At 37.3% G+C, this 25,995-nt stretch overlaps 1 protein-coding gene across 2 annotated transcripts; it reads left to right on the top strand.

Moving 5' to 3' along the window:
- The first annotated feature begins 482 nt into the window (after positions 1 to 482).
- CEP43 (centrosomal protein 43) lies at positions 483 to 25,778 on the top strand. 2 transcript variants are annotated; one of them, XM_065835703.2, is made up of 13 exons: positions 483 to 634; positions 8,637 to 8,690; positions 10,557 to 10,611; positions 11,274 to 11,362; positions 13,186 to 13,320; positions 14,107 to 14,190; positions 18,570 to 18,787; positions 21,699 to 21,779; positions 22,000 to 22,109; positions 23,419 to 23,487; positions 24,194 to 24,233; positions 24,881 to 24,974; positions 25,384 to 25,778. In XM_065835703.2, the coding sequence occupies exons 1-13, from the start codon at positions 545 to 547 to the stop codon at positions 25,456 to 25,458; spliced, it is 1,194 nt and encodes a 397-aa protein (XP_065691775.2). In that variant the 5' UTR covers positions 483 to 544; the 3' UTR covers positions 25,459 to 25,778. The 2 variants fall into 2 exon arrangements, with proteins under 2 accessions (XP_065691775.2, XP_065691776.2); XM_065835704.2 differs by lacking the exon at positions 21,699 to 21,779 and having other exon boundaries at positions 490 to 634.
- The last annotated feature ends 217 nt before the right edge of the window (positions 25,779 to 25,995 follow it).

Genomic DNA, 25,995 nt, shown 5'->3' with positions numbered 1-25,995 from the left:
ATACCGGCTTGCTCTCCCTCAGGGACCAGGGCTGCGTTTTCCTCGCTGCTGGAGCGAGCTTCGCCCCGGAGAGGAGGTTGTTCGCTCCTTAAGCCCATTTCAGTGCTTCTGCCCTCACACTTTAGGGCAAAAGAGCGGCAATAAAGAGTAGCTGTGGCCACTAGGTATGGAAGATGGAAGCACTAAGCGGGGAGGAGAGAGAAATAAAAGAACGAAGGGGCTGATGAGCATCTCATGGGGGCGAACGGCCGCACCGTTCAGCCGTTAACACCGGCCCCACTTTAAATTTCCCGCCCTCCGCTTACGGCGCCCGTGCTGTCGGTTCGCTGCCGCACTTTCGGGGCGCCGCGGAGAACAGGTGCGCCCGGCGGCCGCGGGCTCGCTGCGTCCTCTTTGGAGTCGCTACCGAGGGTCGCTGCCGATCTATCGCGCCTCTTTTCGTCGGGTCTAGTGCTGGGCTGATGCCTCTGCCTGCGGCTGAGGCGAATCTGCCGGCTTCATCCTACCGCTAGCGCAGTTTGGGTGGTTGTCAGGGAGAAACAAGATGGCGGCCGCGGCAACGGAGGAGGACACAGAACTGCGGGACCTGCTGGTGCAGACGCTGGAGAGCAGTGGGGTGCTTAATAAGATTAAGGTGAGGGGAAGGAGAGCCTGTCGTCTGCGTACACGGGGATGGGGGAAGCGCCGGCTGGCGGCGGTTAACGGCCCCGCGAGCCCGGGGCGGGGAGGGCGGGCTGAGACTTCCCGGGCTTCGCCCTCTCTCTCTGCCGTTTCCAGACAGGGTTCCCGGTTGGGGCCCTCTCTCGGCGTCGCGGCCTGGCGGTGGCGCCTGCTTTCCCTGTGGTGCTTCCCGGCTGCTCGGTCTGGGGCTCGACGAGGTGCCGGGTCCGGCGCCTGCCTTGCGCGGTAGAGCCGGTGCTCGAGGTGGAGCCGAGGGCCCAAGGCCTGACCGCTCCGCCGCGGGCTGCCCGGCGGCCGCGGGACTGGCAAGGCCGCCTAGGAGGGGAGCGGACTGGCAGCTCCGGGCCGCCATAGGGAGCTCGGCGCCCGGCTGTGCGGTTTCGCCCGCCGTAGATACCGTCTAGCTGCAAGATTTCTCTTGGTGCCGCCAAACCCGTTGGAAACATTCGGCCACCTCGTGGTGTGAGATAGGGTGGACAGAGTTTCTCTCCCGTACAAAAAGCACCTATTGAAAAATTCAAGCAAAAGTCCTTGAGGGTCGCTGTTTAAACGTTCTTTTTGAACACGGGTTGCTTGAGCTGTGTTTTGGAGGTTCGCTAAACCTGGGAACCCTGGAGATACTGCCTCCTTAGAGGGAACAAATCATGCTATCTACATGCTAATCATTGCTGACTACAACTACCTAAAAGGATGTTGTAGCATGGAGGGGATTGGTCTCTTTTCCTAGCTAGCAAGTGATAGAACAAAAGGAAATGGCCTCAACTTGTGCGAGGGAAGGTTTAGGTTGGATATTAGAAAAAATTCTTCACAGAAAGGGTTGTCAGGCAATGAAACAGGCTGCCCAGGGAAGTGGTGCAGTCACCATCTCTGGAGGTGTTTAAAAGGTGTTTAGAGGAGGTTCTTGTGGACATGATTTAGTGCTAGAGTTGGGTTAGATTATGGTTGGACTCGATCCTAAGGGTCTTTTCAAACTGAAATGATTCTATGCTACATTAAGAAAATTTGGGCTAGATAGTGTTGTAGTGGGGATTTCACTACTTCTCAGACTGTGATGTAGTGTGAGCTCATGTCAGAAAGAATATAAAAATCTGTTCCATGGATTCTTGTTCAAGTTAGAAGCTTCTAGGAATAACTTTTGTGTATTGTAGAGAGCTATACAGATATGGAAGTGTGAGAAGTGCTGGGTTCCCTTCTAAGCTATAGGAGAAATTAAGTTTGGATTTCAAATCAAGGATGGTGAGATTTGTCCACAGTATTCTGTTTGAAGTATTCAAGAGGTGAATGATCATTGCTCATATTTCAGGTGCAGTTCAACAACTGAGGTGGTTAATGGATGTGAGAGCATCTTTGTGTGTGTACTATGAAGTCCACTGAATTTTGGGCTAGTTGTCATACTTTTCAACAAAGCACTATTATTAAAAATGTGTTGTTGTGACATTTCAAGTGTGTGATCCTTTTTTTTAAATTCGAGAAGTCAATGAAGATTCTAGCTCTTGTAATATGAGTAGGGAGATAAGTGTGAAATAGGCCTTTTGGACCACCTGTTAATGTCCCATGTAGTGTTAACCAAGAAAAGTGTGGTGATATTAAAATTATAATTAGAACATCACAAGCCAATTCAGTCATATTGAGCATGTGAGCTGTAGTTTCTTAATTCCTGTTTTTGTGTAGTATGCAAGTTTTTATACTATGGTTGCCAGTTCGTAAAGTTTTATGTAAATGTATTTGTCATTTTTGCTATTCTATAATGGTAGAAGTGCGTAGTAACCAATATGGTACGAAGTATCCGTAAGGCAAAGTAGCAAATAACTTGCAGGAGTACAAACTGCATCCTAGTTGTTTGATTATGTCTCTCTTTAGTACTAAGAGATACCAGTTAATAACTGGTGTGCTTATGGTTAAGTCTGCACAGGACTTTTTGGTGTTTTGTTTTTTTTTTTTTAGCCATAAACCTTAATTGGCACACAACTTTGCTGTCTGTCTGTTAATTAACAGCATTTATGACTTAGAGAATTTGTTGTAGTGGTACCTGACAAATATCCCTTTGTCTTCCAGAAGAATTAAGGTTGAACCAGTTTTCTTGAACTGTTGGCTTTTGATTGAACTTAGATTACACCTTGCATTAAAAAAACAACTACCATCATCCTGTCATTAAAATAGGTTAATTATAGTTGTGATCAATAGTGTTTCTTCATCTGTTGTGTGTCAGTATTTTTTATTATGTGGTAGACCTGAAAAAACAAATACATATTATCAAAACAATTGTTTGATTTTATACTTCAAAATGAGTACTGACCATTTTTTTTCAAGACGGATGAGGCTACAAAGCTAGCTATAATAAGGTATTTGAGTTTAACTGAAGTAGATACATTAAAGAAAATTATATGATCAATGTATAGCTGAATTGTTATGAAGCACTACAGGTGAAGACAGCTCTGGAAGGATTAGCATTCAAGTGGAATTATTTCAGTGGCTAGAATGTGTCAGGCTGTCAGCCTGTACGTTTTACAACATAATAACTGAGTAATTTTTAGAAAGAAACCTATGGCAATGCCTGTGGTCTCTAGTACTACATGATTTTATAGTGGGATGTGGTTTATTTTCTTATTCTTATTTCAAAATTAATTTCTTGGATGTGTTTGTGTTGATGCAAATTGCTGAGCTGAAAAAATATTACTTGTATGACATTTAAAAATTCTGTTCACGATTTTTCTATTTATCTTAGACTTTGAACACTGGAGTGTTTAATGAAGTCTGTGAAAACTGGAAGATGTGTAAATATATTTGCCCCTTGCAGTTGAAAATTTCTTGTCTTTAAGCTGCAGTGTGTGTATGTATATATGATTTGTTAACCATTGGAATTAAACTGAATAAGACTGCTTCCTGATGAATTCTGTAAACATACAGAGTGTAACTGTGAATATTTGTACTTCATTGAAAATTATCGCTGATATTGTGTGATACATTCTGTAAAAATAGAGAAGTTCTTCTGTTTTGAAAAGAATGTGATCTTTCTCCTAGGGAAGCTGTCATCATCTGAGCAATAAGAGCCATTATGCTTATTACTGTGTTACTTTGTTATCTTGTTTTGATTTCTATCTTTTAATCTCTTTCTTTCTGGAAAAATAAATTTTTGCTACCTGAATTTTGAATCTTCTCTGGAACTTGCTGTTGCTACAAATATGAGGAAGGCTAGCATCACTAATATCATATGACTAGTAGTGCTTTTGGCCAGCTGATACTGTTCTTGCTAATTTCTTGCTAATTTGGTTCAAAGCTAGACAGCAGATATATTGGCAAATAATGTATTGTTAGAAAAAATAAAAATACTATTTGTTAACCGCATATGTGTGGGTCAATTAAAATTGTCCTGTTTGGTTTTTATCTTCATTCGGTATATTATAATGAACATTGCTTTTAAACGTCTTTGAATTATTAACTGTTGTGATGAGCATGCAGCACACTACAGTGTAATCTGTTTTCTGGGTGTTGTGGGTTTTAGTTTGTTTTTTTTTTTGTTTTTATTTTTTAGCAGTTCATCTCAGAAAGTGAACTAATTTGGAATCATGGGGAATAATTTTTTTAATGTAACATCTATTTATTATTTTGAAATTAAGTAAAATATAACCATTTATAGTGGTTTCAGACTAACCGAAGTTCAGCACTTAAATGTTGGTATGGTCCTCTTAATGTTGTAGATGTGTCCTACCTTTAGGAATGTGAGAATGAGAACTGCTTGTGACAGGCAGAGTAGACACATGATAAATATAGCTGCAGTTATTTAGAGCTTATGAGGTTTAGGTGTTTACCGCTCCCTTTGTGGTATGGATTCTTCTTTTTTTTTTTTTTTAATTTTTATTTATTTATTTATTTATTTTTTATTTCCAGTGTTCTTCATCTTGTCAATTGCGTTACCAGCAAATGTAGCTTTCTTGGCCAGTTAAGGATGCTAAGTTGAAGAGTTTTCCACTGAAGTGAACAAAAACTGGTCATACAAACTACTGGTCCCACTTAAATGAGAACCTCACAAACTTGACAGATGGAGAGTGATGTTGGCAGTGAGGTTGCTTTTTTGTGGTTTTTCACCAGCTTTGGATCTGTAATGCATATAGACTGGTACAGGCTGTTAGCCTGATGCACACAGGGTTTAGCCTGAGATGATCGCCAGTGGTTAGACTGCTTAATGCTATGCTAGTCTTGCTCTGTATCTACCAAGGTATGTGGCAGTCATTTGGAGTTAGGAAGTGGAAATGCTGAAAGTTGTGCAGGAAAGGTGTCCATGTGCCACAAAATTTTACATATGCAGGTTGAAAACTCCTAGCAGAATGACAGTGTACTGGAATAGGGGAATGAATGACAAGAGCAGTTTTATAACCATGTATAGAGCACAGATTGGGCTGGTGCCAAAGGGTACTAGGGCAAATACAAAGAAGGGGGGAAGAAGAACACTGTGTAAATGGATTAATCTTTACAAGATTCTGTGACCTACATGGTGATGGTGGTCTCTGTCTCTGGATTTAAAGTTCTCTGTGACTTGTCTCAGGTCCTAAAACACCTGTATGGCATTTTCCATCCTACTGTGTACTATGATTCGTATGCTTGTATTGGGGTGATTTTTTTTCCTTTGCCCTCAGCTTTGTTATTGTTGCTTTTTACTTTCTTATGAATCTGAGAATTACTGCTTTAACCTCATGGAGGTTCAGGTGTATGATTCTGTGTCTAAATTCAAATATCTTGCTAGGATCTGACCTCAAAGGATGAAGGTCAGGGTGCTGGAATGGTGTAAACCTTCCTTATGGAGATAGTACAGGAGTGTTTATCTTCAAACTTACAGTGATGCTCACAGTACTGAAAGACCAATTGGAGGGTTGTTTATCTGTGGAGAGGCTGTAGGATGGTAGTTAGATGATGGAGGTAAGCAAAGGGACATGCAGTAAATACCACTGGCATTATCTTGAAATGATGAGGTCCTGACCTTAAGGATATTAATTGAGCACTAATGGAAATAAAAGGTGAACCTGCTATGAATGGCGAGTAGCAACATCTTGGAAAAACTGGCAGTGTGTCATTAAATAAATGAGTTAGAAAAGCACCTCAGTCTGTATTTAAAAGCCACTGAGTTGAATCTAGAGGAGTGGAGCAGGCAAACAATCACAGTTATGTGAAAAGGAGTGACAGCTGTGATATTGTTCTGAAATCTCAAACAGGTCGGATTCTGAATCAGCTGATGTAATGGCAACTACTTTGTTCTTCAATCTCATGATCAAGACCGTTAAGGGACTTTACCCCTACCCACATGTAGTGGCTGGTATCTTGTTTTGAACAGTTGTAGTAGCCAGTCTGTTTCACAAATGCTTTGTTGTTCTTCTTAGATAAGTATACTTGGTTTCTGTGGCTTCAGTGGAAAGCAAGGTGTTGAGGGTTTTGATTGTGGGGTGGCAATAAAACTGTGGCAGATGTATTGTTAACCCCCTCTTCCCCCCTTACTCCCTCAGCCCCTCCCTCTCCCCCTTTCCCACTAAGGACAGGTGATCAGGAGGGAAAGAAGGACAGAGAGAGAAGAGTTGGAAAAATTAAAAATGTTTTACTAATGCTACTAATAAGAATAGAGAAAATAATACAAAATATACAAAACCAATCTTGAAAGTCTCAGCAACTGCAGAGCCGGCACCCGAAGTGCTGGATTGGACTCTGCAGCCAACCGGGGCTGGATTCAGTCTGTCACTAGGCCTCAGTTTGCAGGGACGACTAGCCAGGTCCTCTCCTAATGTCGGCCATAAGCAAAAGGGAAAGGGGCGCGATCCTCGTGATCTCCCACTTTTATATGAAGTATTCATGTGAATGGGATGTTATACTCTGGTCAGTTTCTTGGTCACCTGCTTATCAATAACTTTGCATTCCATTGCTATGTTTACCAAAACATGTATCTGATTCTCTGGGAAAATGGAGCTAATATGAAGGCTTTAGCTGACAGGCAAATTCGCTAAAAGAGAAACTTGTTTTTAACAAAACCAGGACACAAGGCAAGCTTGCCACTATTTTGACGTGCAGAAACAACCTTACAACCTATAATGTCATAAAACTTTACAACTCACAAGGTTATAAAGCAGATATGTTTATTTCCATGTCTGGTGCAAGGGGGATCGTTCCACCATTCATGCACAACTTCTAACAATATGAGGTGGGTTTAAATACAGTAAGGTGTTACATATTCATAATGACCCCAGGAACGCCTATACATACTCATAACCATTCCCTGCTTCTTATTAACATGAGTCCCGGGTGATCATTTCCATAGTCCCCTCCTTGACCCCTCCCTGTTATGCCTGTGCAGTGCCATCTGATGGTTGAGGGGTCTTTGGGCGTCTTTGGATGAAGGCTCCTTCAACTTCATCACAGTGAACTTTTTACCTTTGGCTCATTATGTTGAATTGACTGGAACCCAAGCTGCCGAGTCCATTGAAACCAGACCGGTTCCCCCCTTTTGCTGTAAATCTTTTATCTTGTCTTCTCAAGTTTACAGCTAGGTGCCTTAAGTTTACGTCTAGGTGCTGTAAAACTTCTTATCTTGGCATTCGACAAGGTTCTGTTTTTTCATAACATAATTGGTTACATAAAGCTCTGAACTAGGCACCCTTAAAGTGTTAGTTAGTTAGTTCCCTCTATCAATTTGAAGTTTTTCATAGTGACATTAGACGAAATAAGCACGTTATCAGCTCTTGGTCATAAAGTTAAATGTAAACTGATTTTGTAAGAATAATATTTAAATTAATGAGGTGTAAGAAGATTTGTTGATCAAATGCTGTACCCCAGCATCTGAAAAAATTTAACTGCAATGTCAGTATGACCATTGCATACAATTGTGGTAAGCGTTTTGCAATTCTTTTGATGGGAAATCTTTTAAACTTTCTTTGCACTGCTTTCTGTCCTTTAAAAAGGTGCCCGAAGAGGGTTATGCATAAAAAGGAAGTTTTTTTGGTTTTTTTGTTTTTTTTTCCAATGGAGGATTTTTTGTTGGTCGTGGGAAGGAATGGTTACGGAGAAATACATGTTTAGTTACCTTTTGTAATATACATGAGAAAATCCAGACACTTTTCATATTGTTCTTAGAAAATCTTATGGAAATAAGTCCTTCTTTAAAAGCCTGATTTCTTCTTGCTTTTGAGAAAACTGGCATATGGTATAGCACTGTCTTTTATAGTTTTTTACTGCCATGTTATCTACGGGCTACTTCAAAAACTACTTAATCAAATGTAATATATGTTGTCCTTTTGATATGTTCAATGAAGAAGCAGAGAAACTGGAGGGTTTAAAAAAAATCTTTATGTTGGTGAGGCTTAAGCTTAAATAGTCGAGATAGTCTTTAAAAGCATTTTAATCCTTGATATTAAGATATTCGAAATTGATTAGGTAAAGCCTCACCTCAGGAATATTTGAGATACTGAAATTATGCTCTCTTCCTGTAGAAATTCAGTTTCTTTGAGTGTGATCTGACAAGGAATCATAGGAATTTAATTATCTTAACATTAATTTAAAAAATGTATTATCACAAGCTATTAATGTTTCCTGAGCAAATTGTATTTGAAGGGTAGGTGTTTCAAAGCTGCCCTAGAGGGCTGGATTTTTAACTCAAAAGAAACTAATAAGAGCTAATGTAGGTAACTTGAAATATTTTTGTGTACAAAGAAATAATTTAGTAAGTCTTGTATCAAATGCACCTCCCCCTTCCTGAACACCCTTCCTCTAGCTTGTTCTCAGACTAAAACTCTTCTTTCTCGGCCTCAAGTCACATTGCCTGTAATTTTAAATATCTTAATTGCATTGATGTAAGATTACAATCAGTGCCAAGTTGCTTGAGGAGAAACAAATAGCTGCTAAGCTACTTGCTGGCTATTTGCATAGGGAAAACAGTGCTTGTAGAAATGCTCTTTGTTTTGTTCTTTTTTGTTTGGCAGGCAGAGTTGCGAGCTGCTGTTTTTCTGGCATTAGAAGAACAAGAGAAAGTAGAGGTAAGAAAACATTTAAAAATAAATTAAAAAAAAATATCAGCATCCTGATAGTTCTTAGTGTAGAATTATATATAATGATTTTAATAGTTTCTATTTGTGAAATGTAACAAGAGAAAATTATGTATTGCTGCATAAGAGCGTCATGCTTAAAGACCACAAAACAGGACCATCAGGGTGTTTCCTGATGTTTAGAAATAGGAATTGTTAGATAGCCTTTTGAAACTGTAGCTTTAACTATCTCTGCTGATTTTATATTGCTTTTGTCCAACTGGCCAGAATAACGAAATGTCTTTTCCATGGTGTACTTCTTAAAAAATCTAGTTGACTGATCAAGATTTTATTGAATTGGCATAATATCTTTTGAAATGTAAAATATTATAGTGGGTCTTTTTTTAACAAGTGTATTGTGAAAGCAATTTAATGCAGCAACTTTCCAAGTATACTAATGGTTTTGGTGTTTCTTATGAGGATATTGTAGGCTTACTTCAGGATAATTTGCTTACATTTAAGGAAGAATTGTGTTAAGAGATGGACTATGTACTGATACTTGAGAATATAATAACATTAAAGGTATGCGATACTAACTTGATTTAAGTAACAGTACTGGGGTGGTATATAGAGACTAGTTTTGTGACCCTGTTCTACTGCTGGCATTGCCTTGTTGCCTGTGTCTCTCCATTCTTTAGAACTAGAGAGGAGAGGGTGCTGTATGTCCAGACTCTGTTTCTAAAGAGGAATGGAAAACTGTTGTATTCCTCTATTGGTTAGATGGTTGTGCTCTTACTGGAAAATTGCAGAGCTGAAACAGACATTATTGTGACTTCAGTAAGGAGGGGAAGTAGTTATTCTATGGTATGAGATTCTATATTCCATATTTGTAATCTAACATCAGATTGCTGAAAAGATATAATGGAGGAGTGATAGAACAATGCCATGTGTTATGGGAAGATTCAGCATAATATAGATTACCTAGAGACCAACCTCCCAGACTATCTGGAGAGTAATAGCGCTGCAGAGAGATTTGCTACAGGTGATCTCTGCTCACTGTTTTTTCTAAAGGCTTAAATATATCACAGTATTTTAATTTTACACTCTAGAGACACTGAAAATGTATTAATATTTATCACTATTTATTAAGCAAGATATATTTAATTTTCACACAGCTTTCTTCTGTGTGTTAACATTTACTACTATAATGATAAATACCTATAACCTTTTATTTGAGGTAGGTTCTTACCCAGTATATTTTGATATGATAGGAATGGCATTTAGAATTTCGTTTGAAAAATCCTTGAAGAATATTGGCAAACCCAAATATAGTACATTGACTTGTCTCTGCTTAAAAGTGAAGTTGAGGAGAGCAAATCTAATAAGGGAGAAAAACCGTTTTCATAATATCTTTTAAGGTCTTTTAATTAATAGAAGATTAGTGTTGATTCGTGAACCACCAATTAGCATGGTCCACGCTTTTTCTAGATTATTTGTAAATTCCCGTTTTTTAAAACGTGGAGCTGAATTTCCTTGAACAAACTTGGCACTATATTAGAAGAGTAATTTGGAAAGTTAACTGCTTAATTCACTTTTTTAGTCATGAAGTAGATAAAAATGAGCATGCTATTAAGAGTTTTTGTGAAAAAACTCTAGCTCTTTTTATAACAGAAATACTGACAGAATTTTAATTTGCTGAAGTAAATGGCGCTGCAGGTTTTGCTGGTAGGTAGTAGAATTAACTTTTAAGAAGTGAATGACATGTGCCATGCATCACTGTGGAACAGTGCACACCAAAACACCAACTTGCTGTGCTTTTCAATTTCTTGCGAGTATGAAGATGATGTTAATTACTTTGGTTTTTGCTTTTTGTGACAGAACAAAACACCTCTGGTAAATGAAAGCTTGAAAAGTTTTTTGGGTACAAAAGATGGTAAGTTCTTTGTTTAGTATACCTCCCAAAGTAATAAAAATGGGGAACAAAGGATTAAATCTTTTTTATTAACAGTACAATCTTCATGACATGTTCCTGTTAAATGTCATAATTAATATTCCTTCAGAGTAGAAGTCAATCTATAATTTTTGAAGTTAATATTGCTGAAGTTGTGTTTTTAACTGAGGTGGCTAATGCTTTTAAATGAGTATTTCATCTTGAGTTATGATTATGCTAACTCAGAGCCATTCTAGACCAATAGTAACCAGTGAAAACTTACTGTAGAGGTGCAGTAGTGAATGCACACATGGGAGTAGTGAATGCAGTAGTGAATGCACACATGGGAGAAATGTCATAATGATGTCTTTAAAACAGCTGAATAGTTTAAAAAATATTATTGCACCTGAGTTTTGTAAGCAATCTCTATTTATGCTCCTGCAATATTGCTGACTTAGATAATTTTGATATGATGGCTGAGTTAGAAATTGGAGAATTGGTATACAAGTTAGCTATGTGGGTGATAGTTTGTTGAATGTTCAAATGATGTTTATAGGAGTGTTGAATCAATGTAGATGTTCATACAGAAACCATGTTAATGTTAAATCTTTGAAGTAAGAATTATTTCTGTGTGGTGTATTTTTAATCTTCTTGTTTCTTTTTAGGTCGCTTGGTGGCAGGTCTTGTTGCAGAATTTCTACGTTTTTTCAATCTTGATTTTACATTGGCTGTTTTTCAGCCTGAATCAAGCACAGTAAGTTATACTGGTTTTATTTTTATGCTATGCTGATTGATTGGTGTGCATGGCAATGAATACAGAAGCTGTAGTATATTTGTTTAAGCCATTTGCTTGTATTTATTCTAAGTATTTTTAAATATTTAGTCTGTAAAAGATACTTATTGCCATAAAGACACTTACTCTAGGAAAGTGTGTTAATACAAGTGAGAATTCGCTTTATGAAAAGTCAATACTTGATAACGTGTTAATTCTGAATTAATGAATTAATAATTTTTGTGAAATCACGTAACAGTATATGCAAGAGAATATTCCTGCAACATTTTTTTGCCAATAGTTTTACTATGTCATGATATTAAGTTAGTCTTGTTAAATGAAAATTAAAATAACGTCAGTAATCTACTCTGAGAGAAATTTCAGTGAAACAAAGGACTTTGCGGAAATACACATGACAAAAAGTGATTGAATAATTCAGTTGGAAGGGACCTATGATGATTATGTAACCCAACTGATTGATTTTAGGCTTTTGATATTGGGTCAGAGGTTTTCATCATGTTTGTCCCTTTGTTCTTTTATGATATAAGGGTTTTATAATAATTTTGGGGTTGAAATAGTTCCATTTAACTGAAGAATTTATCTTTACACTTGAAATACTTATTTTTATTCTCAATAGAATTTTAAATAGTTAATTTATTAAAAATCCACCTTTGTTATATCAATTAGTTGTCTTCTGTTCCTCAGAAGTTTGTGTTTCTGTTTAGGGACTTAATCACAGAAAATCTCATACACCCTTGTCCTTTGCCAAATAACTTTAGCTACATTTACTGCACTAGGACACATCTATACAAACGTTCCTGTTCATACTACCAAATAGAAACAGTCATGCTGTCTGTTATGTTGCCACTCACTCTTGGGAGCTTCATTTGCATTGTAAAGCATCTCATGCGCTTTGAAATGTCCCCTTTTTCCAGAAGTCTTTTTCACCTATTGCAGTGCATATATGAAATTTGGTCAAAGTTAAGCAAGTTGGCCAAGACTACTGTGTATAGTGCTAAAAGATTTTAACTTTGTCTTCCTCTACTAGCCCCTGTCTCTAAGCAGTCTGTTGCATTGTCTCTTTATCCTCCATGTTTCAGTGTGTTTGACTCATGGTGGCTTGCTTCAGTATTTGCTTGACCAGTGGTTTGATATTGAAGTGCCTCTAAATCATAAGGTTTCAAGATTAACTCTTTGCAGTATTGCCATTTTGAGATTATGCCAACTAACCTGGGTTTGCTGCAGTGTTCTGTTTTTGCTATAATGTGAAGTTCAGGTTTTAAGTGTCTTTTTCTTTCTTTTTTTTTTCGACTGATATAGAATCATTTTCACCCCTGTTTATGTCCAAATGCATGGGGTTTTTTAAAGTGAAACACATTGAAACTGAGTGTTGACCTATGTTGGTGTACTTCCATATGCAGAGGAATGGAGATTCTCCATCATCTATGAATTTGCTGGAAACACTGGCTAGGTGTCCTTGGATCCACTTTTAGATGTGATAGGCTAAAGTAACTGGCCCATGTAAATCCTTAAATCCTGATGCATGTTTGTGATGAGTATTTGTGTATTTAAAACTACTTTGGTTGGTCTGATAAATTCAGGTACAGATGAGAAGTAAATGATGCAATAGGTTATCATTATTGTAGTCTGCATGCAACAGGAAGTCTTAAATAATCACTGTTTGGTCTTATTAAATAGCAATATTTTGACTAAAAATCAGTAGTAGTTATATTACAAAATATGTTTTCTGACAGTTATTTCTATGTTGTGATTTTCTTTTTTTTTTTCTTCCCTCCCTTCCCCAGCTAAATGGCCTTGATGGCCGAGAAAACTTAGCCCGAGATTTGGGAATTACAGAAGCAGAAGGTACTGTGGGTGGTCCCCTTTTGTTGGAAGTTGTTAAAAAATGTCAGCAGAAAAAGATTTCAGGCAGTGGAGAAGTAAGTAGTGTTAACATGTAGTTTTCTTTCTTCATAATTCTTTTTTCTTTTTTGTTTCAATAATGAAAATTAAACTGAAGTTAAGAATATTTGTCTGTGGTTGTAGTATTACACTGTTTCAAGTCTTTACTATAGTTAGTGTAATAGGAAATGCATTCAACATAACTTATCGAAAAACAATGCTGAAAGATAAAGATTGTGACTATTCTATTACTTCTAATGTTACCGTAGTACTCTTTAATAATATTCTGCTACAACATAGTAACACAGAGTGAACACAAAACAACAAAACACTGTTTCTTATTTTCTGATTTCTAGTGCTGTTTGATAACGCTTTTGGCTGTACCTCTTTTCTTTGGTGTGATTCTAAGTTTAATATTACCTGAAAAGCCTAGAATTGGTTGTGTTAGAAGCTTGAAAGCTTTTCTGAAAGCATATGCATTTTAAACTAAATATATGAAAGTATTGAATTACCTGAAGGTCACAACAGTAACATTTTAATGGAATATATAATAAAGTTGTTAATTATATGAATGAAATCTGGCCAGTAGCGTTTGATTAGTCTCTGTCATGATTGTGGCTTGAAAGAAAATTCTCTGCACCCAACATGCATTTGATACCCCAATGAAAGCTTAAATTCAGAAGTAGTTGTCATAGACTTCCTAAAATAGTCTTATGGTGTCACAGTTTGCCTACTATGTGAGTGAGGATGGTAGCCTTGTTGTTGGATGGTATTATGACACAAGTCAATGTATTTTTAATAAGTGTTTATGTGAAACTTCTTAGGTGGCTCCAGCTTTAAGTGACAGCCTGTGTCCCACATCAAAATCATCTGATGGAAGATCAAGTACACACCCTATACCAAATAAGGTAGGATTTTTTTATATATAATGATGAAACTGTGGATACGATTGCATTGATTTAAATGGTCTGCAAAGTACATTTATGACTGGGTAGGTGACAATGCGCACACAGTCTCTGTGAGATACAGACAGGTTGGAGCTATTATAACCTGACTGTTTATCAGGCATCTGGCTGATTACTGCTTGCACTGAGAAGTTGTTAGGATACAACTGTCCATTTGTTGGGGCCCATGGCTTTCTTTTCACTGTTGCTTCCTGTTGGCACGAAGTCTGTATTAAGTAACATCTTCCAGGCCTCTTAAACTCCTTTACATTTGACCAGAGGATCTCAATCTGATCAACAGGTTGAGAATTATAGGGAAGTGTAGGGCACAGAAAGGGGCATGATCACTTAAGCCTCTTTTCCACAAGAAACCAGATACTCGCTGCACCCGTTAAAAACAAACAAACAAAACAAACAAAAAAGCAACAAAAGCCCCAAACAAACAATAAAAACCACCACAACACACAAAAATCAACAAAAACCTATTCCCCCTAAAAAAAATACTCCTTGAAACAAGAAAAAAAAAAAAACAAACAAACAAAAAAAAAAAACCCAACAAAAAAACAAAAAAAACAGAAGCACCAAAGCAAACCAACTTTGATTCAAATACTAAAGTTCATTCAAATTATTGATATAATCTGATCACAAAGTTAAAACAGCTTTTTTCAGGATTATTGGAAATAACTTAAAAGCTTTCCAACTCACTAATGAAAGTTGAGAAATATAACATTGCATGGGTTTTGTTGTTAATTTATTCATTTGGGAGAAGAAGTGGTAAGGATAAAAGAAAATAAAATGACATCTCAGCTTGGATCTGCTTCATTTTCTTCTCATTCTTCAGTTTTTTGGCATTGCAAAACCAGAAAACTATACCATTTGGAAAGTAAGCTTCATTTCAAAATTAAGTTAATTTATTAATTGCTGTGCTTGTTGATGGTATCTTAAAAGCTAATATTTCTGTAACTGATCTTTGAATAGAAATTCTAATAATTTCAGACCTGCTTTAGGAGAGGATAGTTCTTGCTTGGTACCAGATTTTAAAACAAAACAAATACACTAAAAAGATCAGAATACTGATTAAATATCACTGTTACTAATACTGTGGCTTCATACCTGAGCCCCTGCTTTTTTCATAGAGTTGTTCTAGATTAGCTAAGAACAACTATTGATAATGAATTAGAAGTCATAAATATTCCATTCTTCCTTGCATATACTACCTTTCATCTTGAGTTTTAAGGTAGTTTGTTTTAAATAAGTAGGTCAGAAAGAGAAGAACTAAATGTTTGTTACATGGCTTTTCCTCAGGTAAAGAATGCTTGTCTAGAGGAAGAAGTAGCTTTTAAATTGAACCAGCTTTCATACTTTTTTTTTTTCTGGATATGCATGCACATGCCTCAATGCTGGTCTAACCTCTGTTATGAATCTTATTCCTTTAAGTCTGTTCTGGACAGAGCTTTTTGCAATCCAGTTATGCAAGTGTGGGTTTTTTTGTGTTTTGTTTGTTTTTTTTAAACTTATACCCTTTTTGTAGTGGTTGAACTTGGCCAGCAAGTCCAAAGTACCTTAGTTAGGGGAAGGCAGAGACATAAGCACGGAGAAGTATAATATCTTAAGACTTGTCTCATTAGGAAACTAGATTGATAAGAATGAGTGTTAAGTCTTGCCTGGAAACTCAGCTATAGAGGCCGTATAGTAAAGTAGTGACAGTGACAACTTCTGTTGTTTAAGGTTATAACAAGGATAAATAACAGTCTTAGTCCTTTTATAACAGTTGTTTGGGCCTGTACAAAACAGAAACTCCTGTATCCAGCTCAAATAGTGCTGTCCAAGCTGGGCAGAAAATAAAAATAAACGATGTCAGAATGATTTCCAAACATTAGTGCTGTTTTGCAGAAGTGATACTGTGTTGCAGTCATTGTATTATTCTCTGTGTTGAGACGTTCAGAATTATTTTTCAGGCTGCTGTCAACTGTTTTTAGATATACTAGTCCATAGATGCAAAGCTTCTCTTATTGACTGACTTTAGCTTAATGATAGTGATTTTGACTGGTGCAGTTAATAGTGGCATTTTTTTATGTGTATAGACTTAATCCCCAATAAGTATATGGATATAAGAAAGTGATTTAAGGTCTAAGTTTCAGAGAAACTGCCAGACAGGAGTGTTTAATTCTGAGTAAGAAGTATTGGAAGTATGGTAAAAGATCATTTGCTGAACCATGTTTTCTGCTTGCTTGTTTTTTGTTTGTTTGGTTTTGTTTGTTTTATTTTTAAGGAGAGTTTTGTGCATTGTCAGAACACAACTGTTAAGAGTCGAATACCTAGGACATGCAGCAGCAGCTGAGGCGTTGATAACACTTTTATTTAAGTCCTTATTCTAATGTTATAAGATTGCAAGTAGAATATAATTTCCAATAACTTGGAATTTACAATCAGGCTTTTTGCATTCTTTATACCCATCTTCAATGGCAAGCAAATGGTAATTCTATTGCAGTGAGAGACAGGTGAACATGAAGAGGAGACCTCATGGTGGCTGCAGCTTCCTCACAAGGGGAGGAGGAGGGGCAGGCACCAAACTCTTCTCTTTAGTGACCGATAACAGAACCTGAGGGAATGGCAGGAAGATGTGCCAGGGGAGGTTCAGGTTGGACATTAGGAAAAGGCTCTTCACCCAGAGGGTGGTGGAGCACTGGAACAGGCTCCCCAGGGAGGAGATCATGGCCCCAAGCATGACAGTGTTCAAGAAGAGACTGGGCAATGCCCTCAGGCACATGGTGTGAGCTGTGGGTTGTCATATGCAGGGGCAGGAGTTGGACTCAATGATCCTTGTGGGTCCCTTCCAACTCAGAACATTCTGTGATTTTATGTTCTGGAACTGCTTTTCATAATGTGTTGCTGAATCCTCCATAAAAGTATAGTTTTCTCAGAAACAGGGGAAAATTGTTTCTGTATGGATATTTTCCTCATAGAAACAGCATCAGCTGGTGTTTGGACTTCCATAGGCCTCTAAGAGTAAGTACTGGAAATCTCAATGCGACTATAATACTTAGTGTTTTGTTGTGTTTCATTTTTCTTTTTCCTGGTCCCCTCTCTCCTTGGAAAAGGCAGGATGGGACAACATTCTGCCCATGCAACATGGAGTAAAAATAATGCAGAGGGAGGAAATTACAGCCAGTCCCAGCTGGAGAAAGGTGGAAGTTACCTGAACAGTCTAGACTTCCTGATTGAAACTTGAGATTCTCTGGTGGTTTTTGAGCAAACCTGTGAGCTGAACTGACTTTGACTGTGACTTGGCAACCAACAGATGTAATGTAGAAGGGGGCATGCTAGGAGAGACCAAGACCACAGCTCTTGGCAGCTGCAAAGAATTAAACTTATTTAAGTGTGAGTGTGAAACCACAGGCTGATTTATTAACACCGTTAGTCTGAAACCCAAGGTAGGCATCTTGCTTTGTGAATCCTTAGTCATGGTTAATATATCACTACAATTTGAAAGTAGTTATTTCACTTCAGGAAAACTTTACAATATGTGAATTCAAGCAAAGGCGAGCTGTTGTGCCTCTAATTTCTCAAATGAGAGATAGCAGCAACTCACTCTCTCAGGCTCTGGAACAGAAAAGTAGCTGTAATTTCTCTTTTAATCCAGTAAGAGTACAACTAAGTGCTTGCTTTTCAACAACAGTTCTGTTTCTCCAGGGTAGGAAATTGAAATATTGGAGGGACAAAGTGTCGCTAAGTGCAGTCGTCTTATGCTTGCTACTTTAAAACCTAATATTGTACTGCAGAGATTACAATTTATTATGGAAGTTAGAGAAATATGCATGGATTTAAATTGATTTATTGTGGCTATAACTAACATTTTTTTCATAGACCAGTTGCAAGATACTACCAATAAAGCATCATGTATCTTTCAGGCTGTAAAACAAACCAGCTCCCCTATAGTCAAACCTAGGAAATAAGAATCAGTCTGTTTGTAGACTTCTTTATTTGATGACCAATATTTTTAAAAATTGGTTGCTTTTATAATAGAGGTGAATCCAGATAGTAAAGCAATGCAGAGGATAGAAGAAATTTTTTTTAAAGGCAGCAACAATAAAGCACACTTACTTTCTAAAGTAATAAAATGACATTTTTCTCTAGTGTGATTGCTGATGATACTAGTACATTCCTGAGAAGTACTATTAATTTGAGCAAATTTTTTATAAGTGTTGGTAGGTGTATATTGTATGTTGTGTGTTTGTATTACCACCTTGCAGTATTGCAAGACATAAACCCGGTTCATATGGATTTTCTTCGAGATAAATTAGTTGTTTCTTTCAGTGAGGGTTTTTTCTTTATCTTTCAAGGCTTCTGAAACCACTCAAAGTGATAAAAGTGTCTCATCAGGAGAAGCAAGCAAAAGCAGCATTCATTTTCTGCCTAATGAAACAAAACTAGATCCTCAACTAGAAAACAAAGACATAAATACCAAAGAAAAAAGTGATCCAGGTGTGGATGAAGATGATGTAGAGGGAGATTCTTTTTTTGATGATCCTATACCCAAACCAGAAAGAACGTATGGCTGGTAAGTAATGCAAATGTTCTACTTAATACGGGTTTATTTTGTCCTCAGTATGCTTGCAGGCCTTTGAGAGCTAGCTGATGTTTGTTTATTGGCACTTCTAAATGTGAGTGCTGAGATCCGTAACATTTTATTTCTGAAATGTGCATTTCTATGATTCTGGTCTCTGAAATGCACAGTGTCCTCTGGCATCTCTTAGATGTACCATGAGTGGAAAAACCTGTATCACTTTAAGGTGCATCAGACTATGTAAGGTCCCCAGCTGGAATGAACATGTATGAGGCACAGACATCAGTGTTCTTGCAGTAGAGCTGCAGTGGTGATCAGCACAAAAGGAAGTGGACAATGATGGGGATAGTGCTTCAGATACCTGTAAGGAATATAAAAAAATCTGGTGAATGTGTAAACTGTCTCCATAAACTGTGATGTTGTGATTTAGCCCCAGCTGGCAACTAAGCACCACACAGCTGCTCGCTTGCTTCCCCTGATGGGATGAGGTAGAGAATCAGAAGAGTACAAGTGAAAAAACTTGTGGGTTGAGATAAAGATCAATTAATATGTAAAACAAAAGCCGCACATGCAGCAAAGCAAAACAAAGGGATTCATTTACTACTTCCTATGGGCAGGCAGGTGTTCAACCATCTTCTGGAAAGCACAACTCCTTCACACATAACTATTACTTGGAAGACAAACACGATCACTCCAAATGTCCCCCCCTTCTTCTTTCCTCAGCTTTATATGCTGAACATGAGGTCAAATGGTGAGGAATATCCCTTTGGTCAGTTGGGGTCTGCTGTCCTGGCTGTGCCTGCTCCCGGCTTCTTGTGCACCTGACACAGCATGAGAAGCTGAAAAGTCCTTTGCTACCTAGCAACCACAAAAGCATCCATTTGTTATCAACATTATTCTCATCCTAAAATGTAAAACAGAGCACTATACCAGCTACTAGGAAGAAAATTAACTCTATCCCAGCTGAAACCAGGACATGAGAGTACAAAAAGTTTTCTCACAGTGGGGAGTTTACTCATCACATTGCCGCATCTTTTGTGTGAAGTTCTGTGTTTTCAGTCAAATGTTATTTCTGTATATGCCAATTTTTCAGATGCTTCTAAAGGGCATTTTTTATTGTTCATCTGTGGAGTGTGACTGAAAAATACAATTTGAAACAAGAACTAGTGACTAAACTATACAACAGCTTTGTTACAAAACTGTAAAACCTATCTTTGTGTTATCATGTCAAGTTATGTCAAAGCTTAGCTTAAGTATCTCTACTGAGAAATGCTGCAAGATCATTTCATGGTGTTCTTTCGCTGTGCTCCAATAAATGGAGAATTTCTTTAGCTTAATGGAGATTGCCAGAAGAGGTTACAGAAGCATTTGCAAGTCAGTTTGACAGTAGCTTCCCTCACGTTGGCTTTCTCCCCCAACTATGTCACTAGTGGGCAGAGCAGTATCAACTCTTTTTGTATTATTACTACAGTAAATGCTTACTCTTGGAATGGGATCATTCTGGTTCAGCATAAGGCAATAATGCCAGGTAAACTAGGTCTATTTGTAGTAGATTAACTATTTGAGAAAGATTATTTATAAAACAGCTTTTCCTGGATGTATTTAGTTGGAGCAGAATCTTTTTCCTCAAAGAGCAGTGATTTTTCTCCGAAAAATACTGTGTTACAAATAAATCTACTATGGTATTTTTTTAATTTTTTTAAATTGGAAATATCAAGATTGAAACTGCATCTGAGTGCCATTTACTCCTCCTTACTCAAGGGCTCATTTATTTAGCCTTTAACCAAAGTCTAACCATGGTAGCAGGTGGTTGTGTTGCCACAAAACAGGTTTAAATAGTAAGCTGGGAAAACTAGAAAAGGCTGGAAAAACTTCTGAATAATATTTATTAATTATTGTTTAAGCATTTTTCATATGACAAGAAGGGAAGTTCACTTTGAAATTGGGTAAATTTGATTTCTTTAAAAAGACCATCCAAGAAAAAGACTTAATTATTCAGTAAAATAAGGATTTTTTTTTTTTTTCTAGTAGGGAAACTCCCTACAGAAAAAGTTGTTTTCAAATTATGTGTCTGTAGTAGAGTCACAGTCCACAGTCCACCAATTTGTACCTCATAATGTTATTGTGATGTAGATATAGTAATTTTCCATAATAGGATTTGTTGAGTATGTTACTAATGAATGAGCTAGCAACTAATTTTAACTGAGCTGTCTGAGTCTTTTGCTTCTACCCTCCTGGCAGCTTCTCTAGAGGAATAAAAAGAACGTATTGTTCAGCTGAAATCCCTTTGTGGTATGTTGTGCTGATGTGCTGACTCCCAGGTGATGAGTAAGGAGAGGCACCAGGGTTACTTGGTTTGCAAAAAGGTAAATTCCTTATAGGAGCTTTGCCTACTCCTGTAAGAAGGGTGCATTAGAAAAAAAAGGAGAAAGCAGTTACTAAGGACAGAGTAAGAGATGATGCAGACTTTCAGTGCCCCTAGATCTCTGACCCATTGCTCAAAATTCTGAGGTGTTTTAATATATGATACGCATGATGCTATAAATATAATGAATGATTCAAATGTTGTCCATTGCTGATAGCAATAGAATCATAGTAACAAACAGTTCTGGTAATGCTAAATGTGAAAATCTCGATCTTTTTAATAGCGTTTCTTCACCATTTACTTGCAGGTAGCATTTGAACTCAACACTTAAAATATATGAATGGAGTAGATATTAGGCAAGTAAACTTTACCTGTAATGATGAGGTCTGTCTTGCAATGACTGGGTTGTTTTCATTCAGTGAACTGGCTGCTCTTAGTATGAATAGTTTCTCTTTTAGTTTTAAAACAAGCAATTTGAATACTGATTTATATCTGAATCTTTCTTCTTTTGGCTGCATTTACATGTGGGGATAATGAAAGGCTCCTTGATAAAAATAGTGATGCTGCTGAACGTGCAGGAGCTCTGTCTGTGAAAGAAGGCAGGCAGAAGTCTTTGCATAGGTGAGAAAGTGACTTTCTTACCGAATGTCTTGCTTGATGCTTGTGCCAGTAAACTGCCTCCTGTTTTTAAGATCGCAGAATGAATAGTCCTTTTCCCTTGCTCTTTTTGCTGTAAATATTGCTGGCTTAGTTTTATGACAATTTAATAAATAACAGAAAAGAAAGTCACTGTGCACATTTTACAGCTCTGTGGAGTACTTACTTATTTGGTTTGTTTCAGGAAAACTGAAGCTAATAAAGCAGGAGGTCTAGCATCCCTTTCTGATGCACCGCCTCTAAAAAGTGGGTTAAGCTCCCTGACAGGCGCACCTTCACTAAAGGAGACAGATAGTAAGTTTTCACATGTGTTTGTGTTTTGATGAATGTAGGAGATATTTTCTGTAAGGTAATTAACGAGGTACATGTTCAAATGCAAATGTGATTAAGTAGACTGTGTGGCCCTCTCCTGGTTGTGATGTGCTTCATAGTAATGTGTTTTTCACTGATTGCATACTGGTTTTGATATATTGTGCTACTATTGGGGCATCTTATGGTTTAGAGCATTAAATACTTCACTGCACTTGTTTTTTTGTGTGTGTGTAAAGCAGTTTATAGCAGTATAAAATTTTACTGCTTAGTTTTTAACCTAAATTAACTCATCTTACATTATTTGCATAAATTCTGTAGAGATATTTGCTTTCCTGTTGTAAAATCTGATCCTGAATACTGGGAGATTGTGCCTGTTTGCTGCTAAAGTTTTTAAGCATTAACAGAGTTCAGAGATGAAAATTGGATATAATATTACCATACAATACTATAAAATTATATAAGGTTATTGTGCTTAGGTTGGGGCAACCCCCAGCATCATCAGTACCAGCTTGGGGATGGAGGGACTGAGAGCAGCCTTGCAGAGAAGGACTTGGGGCTACTCGTGGATCAAAAGCTGGACGTGACCCAGCAATGTGCACTCACAGCAAAGAAAGCCAACTGTTTTCTGGTCTGTATCAAAAGAAACTTTGTCCATCAGGTTGAGGGAGGTGATTCTACCCCTCTACTCTGCTCTGGTGAGACCACATCTGGAGTACTGTGTCCAGCTCTGAAGCCCTCAGTACAGGAAAGACATGGACCTGTTGGAGAGGGTCCAGAGGAGGCCACAAAAATGATTGGAACACCTTTCCTGTGAGCAGAGACTGAAACAGGTGGTTCAACCTGGAAAAGAGAAGGCTCCGGGGAGACCTTATTGTGACTTTTCAATGCTTAAAAGGGGGCTTATAAGAAAGATGGGGACAAACATTTTAGAAGGCCCTGTTGTGATAGGACCAACGGATAGTAATTTTAAACTAAAAGAAGGGAGATCTAGACTAGATATAGGAAGGGTTTTTTTTACAATGAGGGTGGTTAAACACTTGAACAAGTTGCCCAGAGGGGTGGAAGATGTACCATCCCTGCAGACATTCAAGGCCAGGCTGGAAGGGGCTGATCTAGTGGAAGATGTCCCTGCTCACTGCAGGGGCTGGATTAGATGACCTTTGAAGGTCCATTCCAACCCAAACTGTTCTTTGAAAAGAACACTCATTATAAATTGTTGATGGGTATGTTTAAGTAGGATCTTATTAGTCATAAGTCAAATTTCTGATATAATGCTTTTGTGTTGTCACAGGTTTGAATAGAAACTCTGTTTTGAAAGACCTGCGGTTGGCGAATGCAAAACTCGGTTCACTAGAATTAGGCAAGTAACTGTTAAAAATGAGTAAGATCTGATGTTTTTAACTCTGAATTCTGGCTCAGCTTCTCAGAGGAATCTGAGAAACTGAAATACATGTATTAAAGTAAAATCTTCAGCTTTTACTTCTGTCACTCTCTTTAACACCATTGTGAATCTTACTGGAGTTAAGAGCAAGATCTGATCTAAGGGAATACAGAAAAGAGAACTGATGTCTTGTATGTGGATTAGTATATTACACATGAGCAAAAATTACATTCATTCTGTGTGTATTTTTGCTAATGTCAAGTGTAAATTTTGTGGTCTACATTTCTAAGAAAAGAGGAAGTTTATATTTGCAGAAAAAGACAAGTCTTACTGTTTTTCTGTGGCATATTTACTTGCCTTCTTCACCTTTGGAAGTTGTCTTGTAAGCTTTAAGAATAATACGAAAATAATATGATACAAGAATTATCAACTCTCTCTCAAAATAGAGCTACCAGGTATATAAATTGTCTTCAGTAATGTAGTCATCATCCTGAAAATGTATGTTCAGTTTCAAAACAGTTTATTGAGAGTTTATTGAGATGGTTAGAGAGTTTGAGATTTGTGATGTAACCTACTACCACTTTTGCTGGTTCTCAAACCATGTATTTTGGTGAAGGACTAGATTATTTTTTGCATTTCCTGAAGAGAGAACTTCTTTGATTAATACCTTTTAAAAATTATTTAGGAAATGGAGATGACGATGAGTATGCTGATGACTTCAACAGGTAAGAGAAGGATGATATTGCAGTAGCATAGTATTTAATACATTATTAGCATATCCCCTGGCGTATTTGAATTATTTCACAACATTTCAGCTAGTCACTTGCTGGAATCTGTCAGTATCTCTGAATTCCTTTAAACTTCAGTTTGATGTTTTATTATATATAATTACAAACTTTAAAAAAAAATCCTTTTTATGTAGGGTTAATGAGTTCCTTAAAAACCTGGTGCTAACTTTTAGATGATAGGTTAGTTTTTCTGTGGAAGCGTTTTTTCTTGAACCATGAACTTAGCAATGTTTTAACACTTTAATACTATTAGACAATGAATATGGTGTATACTGAAGTATTCAAATAGAAATAAATCATGAATAGTCAGTAATAAATATTTAACAGCCTCATCCTTAGGATGTGAAGGTATTAGTGTTGTAAACTACAGGATTGAGGTCTGAGTATTTATCAAGTATTTATTATGGCTTCATCTAAGTAGAAAGCCTTTAGTTGTTACAGGGTTTTAAGTGACTTCATGTTTAACTTGCTAGGAAGTGAAATCCAAATCAAATGTGAGATATAAAGGGAAGGTGAATGTAATACATGGATGTTTGGAAAGAAAGTCTTTTCTATATTTTCTACGTTTATGGTTTTCTTTTTAGTACTAGTCATCGCTCAGAAAAAAGTGATATCAGTATTGGTGAAGAAATAGATGAAATTTCTGTGGAAACGGAAGAGTCAAATGCCAGTGATAAGGTATGTTTCTCTTGAAATTGTTCTTCTTTACATTCATTTGGTCTTGTCTTGACTTTGTTTTTTCCTTCCATGAAGGAGTGTGCCATTATCATGGCATTTTACACCTGGTATTCCTACCAAGATAGATACTATGCTGATTAAAGAAACAAAACAAAAATCCCACGATTGTTTGGTAGCACAATTCACTGTCTGTGTTTAAGCATTTAAACTGTTTTTAAGACAGGTTTAGTATCCAGCATAGAGATGTCTTATCCCTCTATCTCAAGATCTGTCTGAGCACCTCTTAAAGGAGTTGAAATTTCACTGAAAGAACTTGAGGCCAAAAGGATGCAATGCTATATGAAGGACTGTAGAAGAAATAATACTTACTCTTTCTATGACTTCTGAGTTTATTTCATTTATTTTCTAGCTTGAAGGCATCACGCAAGACCTTACCATTTCTCAGTTAAGTGATGTTGCAGACTATCTAGAAGACGTGGCATAGAGTTGGACGGCAAAAATGTTTCATTGTGCTGGACTAGAAGACTGCTGTGGACTCTTAATTTCAGACAATCACTTCTTGCTGAAATGTCCACTCCCTATTTGTGCCTTGTGTTTCAAAAAGACTGTGGGTGGAGAAGGCTTTTAAATATCCTTAACAAGAACTAAAAGAAACAGTGTGTTCCCGTTTGAGTCTAATATTGGAATTATTTTCCTAATTTGGTCCAGCTAAACCTTTTACAGCAGGAAGTAGATTTTCCAAGCAAAATGTCCATTGCTGGCAGTGGGCATAATTAAAAAAAAAAAAAAAAAACCAACAAACAATTAATAGAGAGCATCTACAGAGAGGCTTGTGGCTCTGTATTGAACTTGCACTGTTACTGTAACAGTCTGATTTTTTTTTTTTTTTTTTAAAGATAACCAAAGCAAGAACTTTTAGAGGTAATGGTTCACCTCGCACTTCTCTTCAGACAATTTTGTCAAGCATGTAGTACATATTTATAGTCACTCTAGCCACAATACCTAATTGTTCCAGACTTAC

The sequence above is a fragment of the Patagioenas fasciata genome, chromosome 3 (assembly GCF_037038585.1).
Source record: "Patagioenas fasciata isolate bPatFas1 chromosome 3, bPatFas1.hap1, whole genome shotgun sequence".
NCBI lineage: Eukaryota > Metazoa > Chordata > Aves > Columbiformes > Columbidae > Patagioenas > Patagioenas fasciata.
The sequence above is the reverse complement of the archived record's forward strand: the minus strand, read 5'-3'. Positions and strand labels throughout refer to the sequence as shown.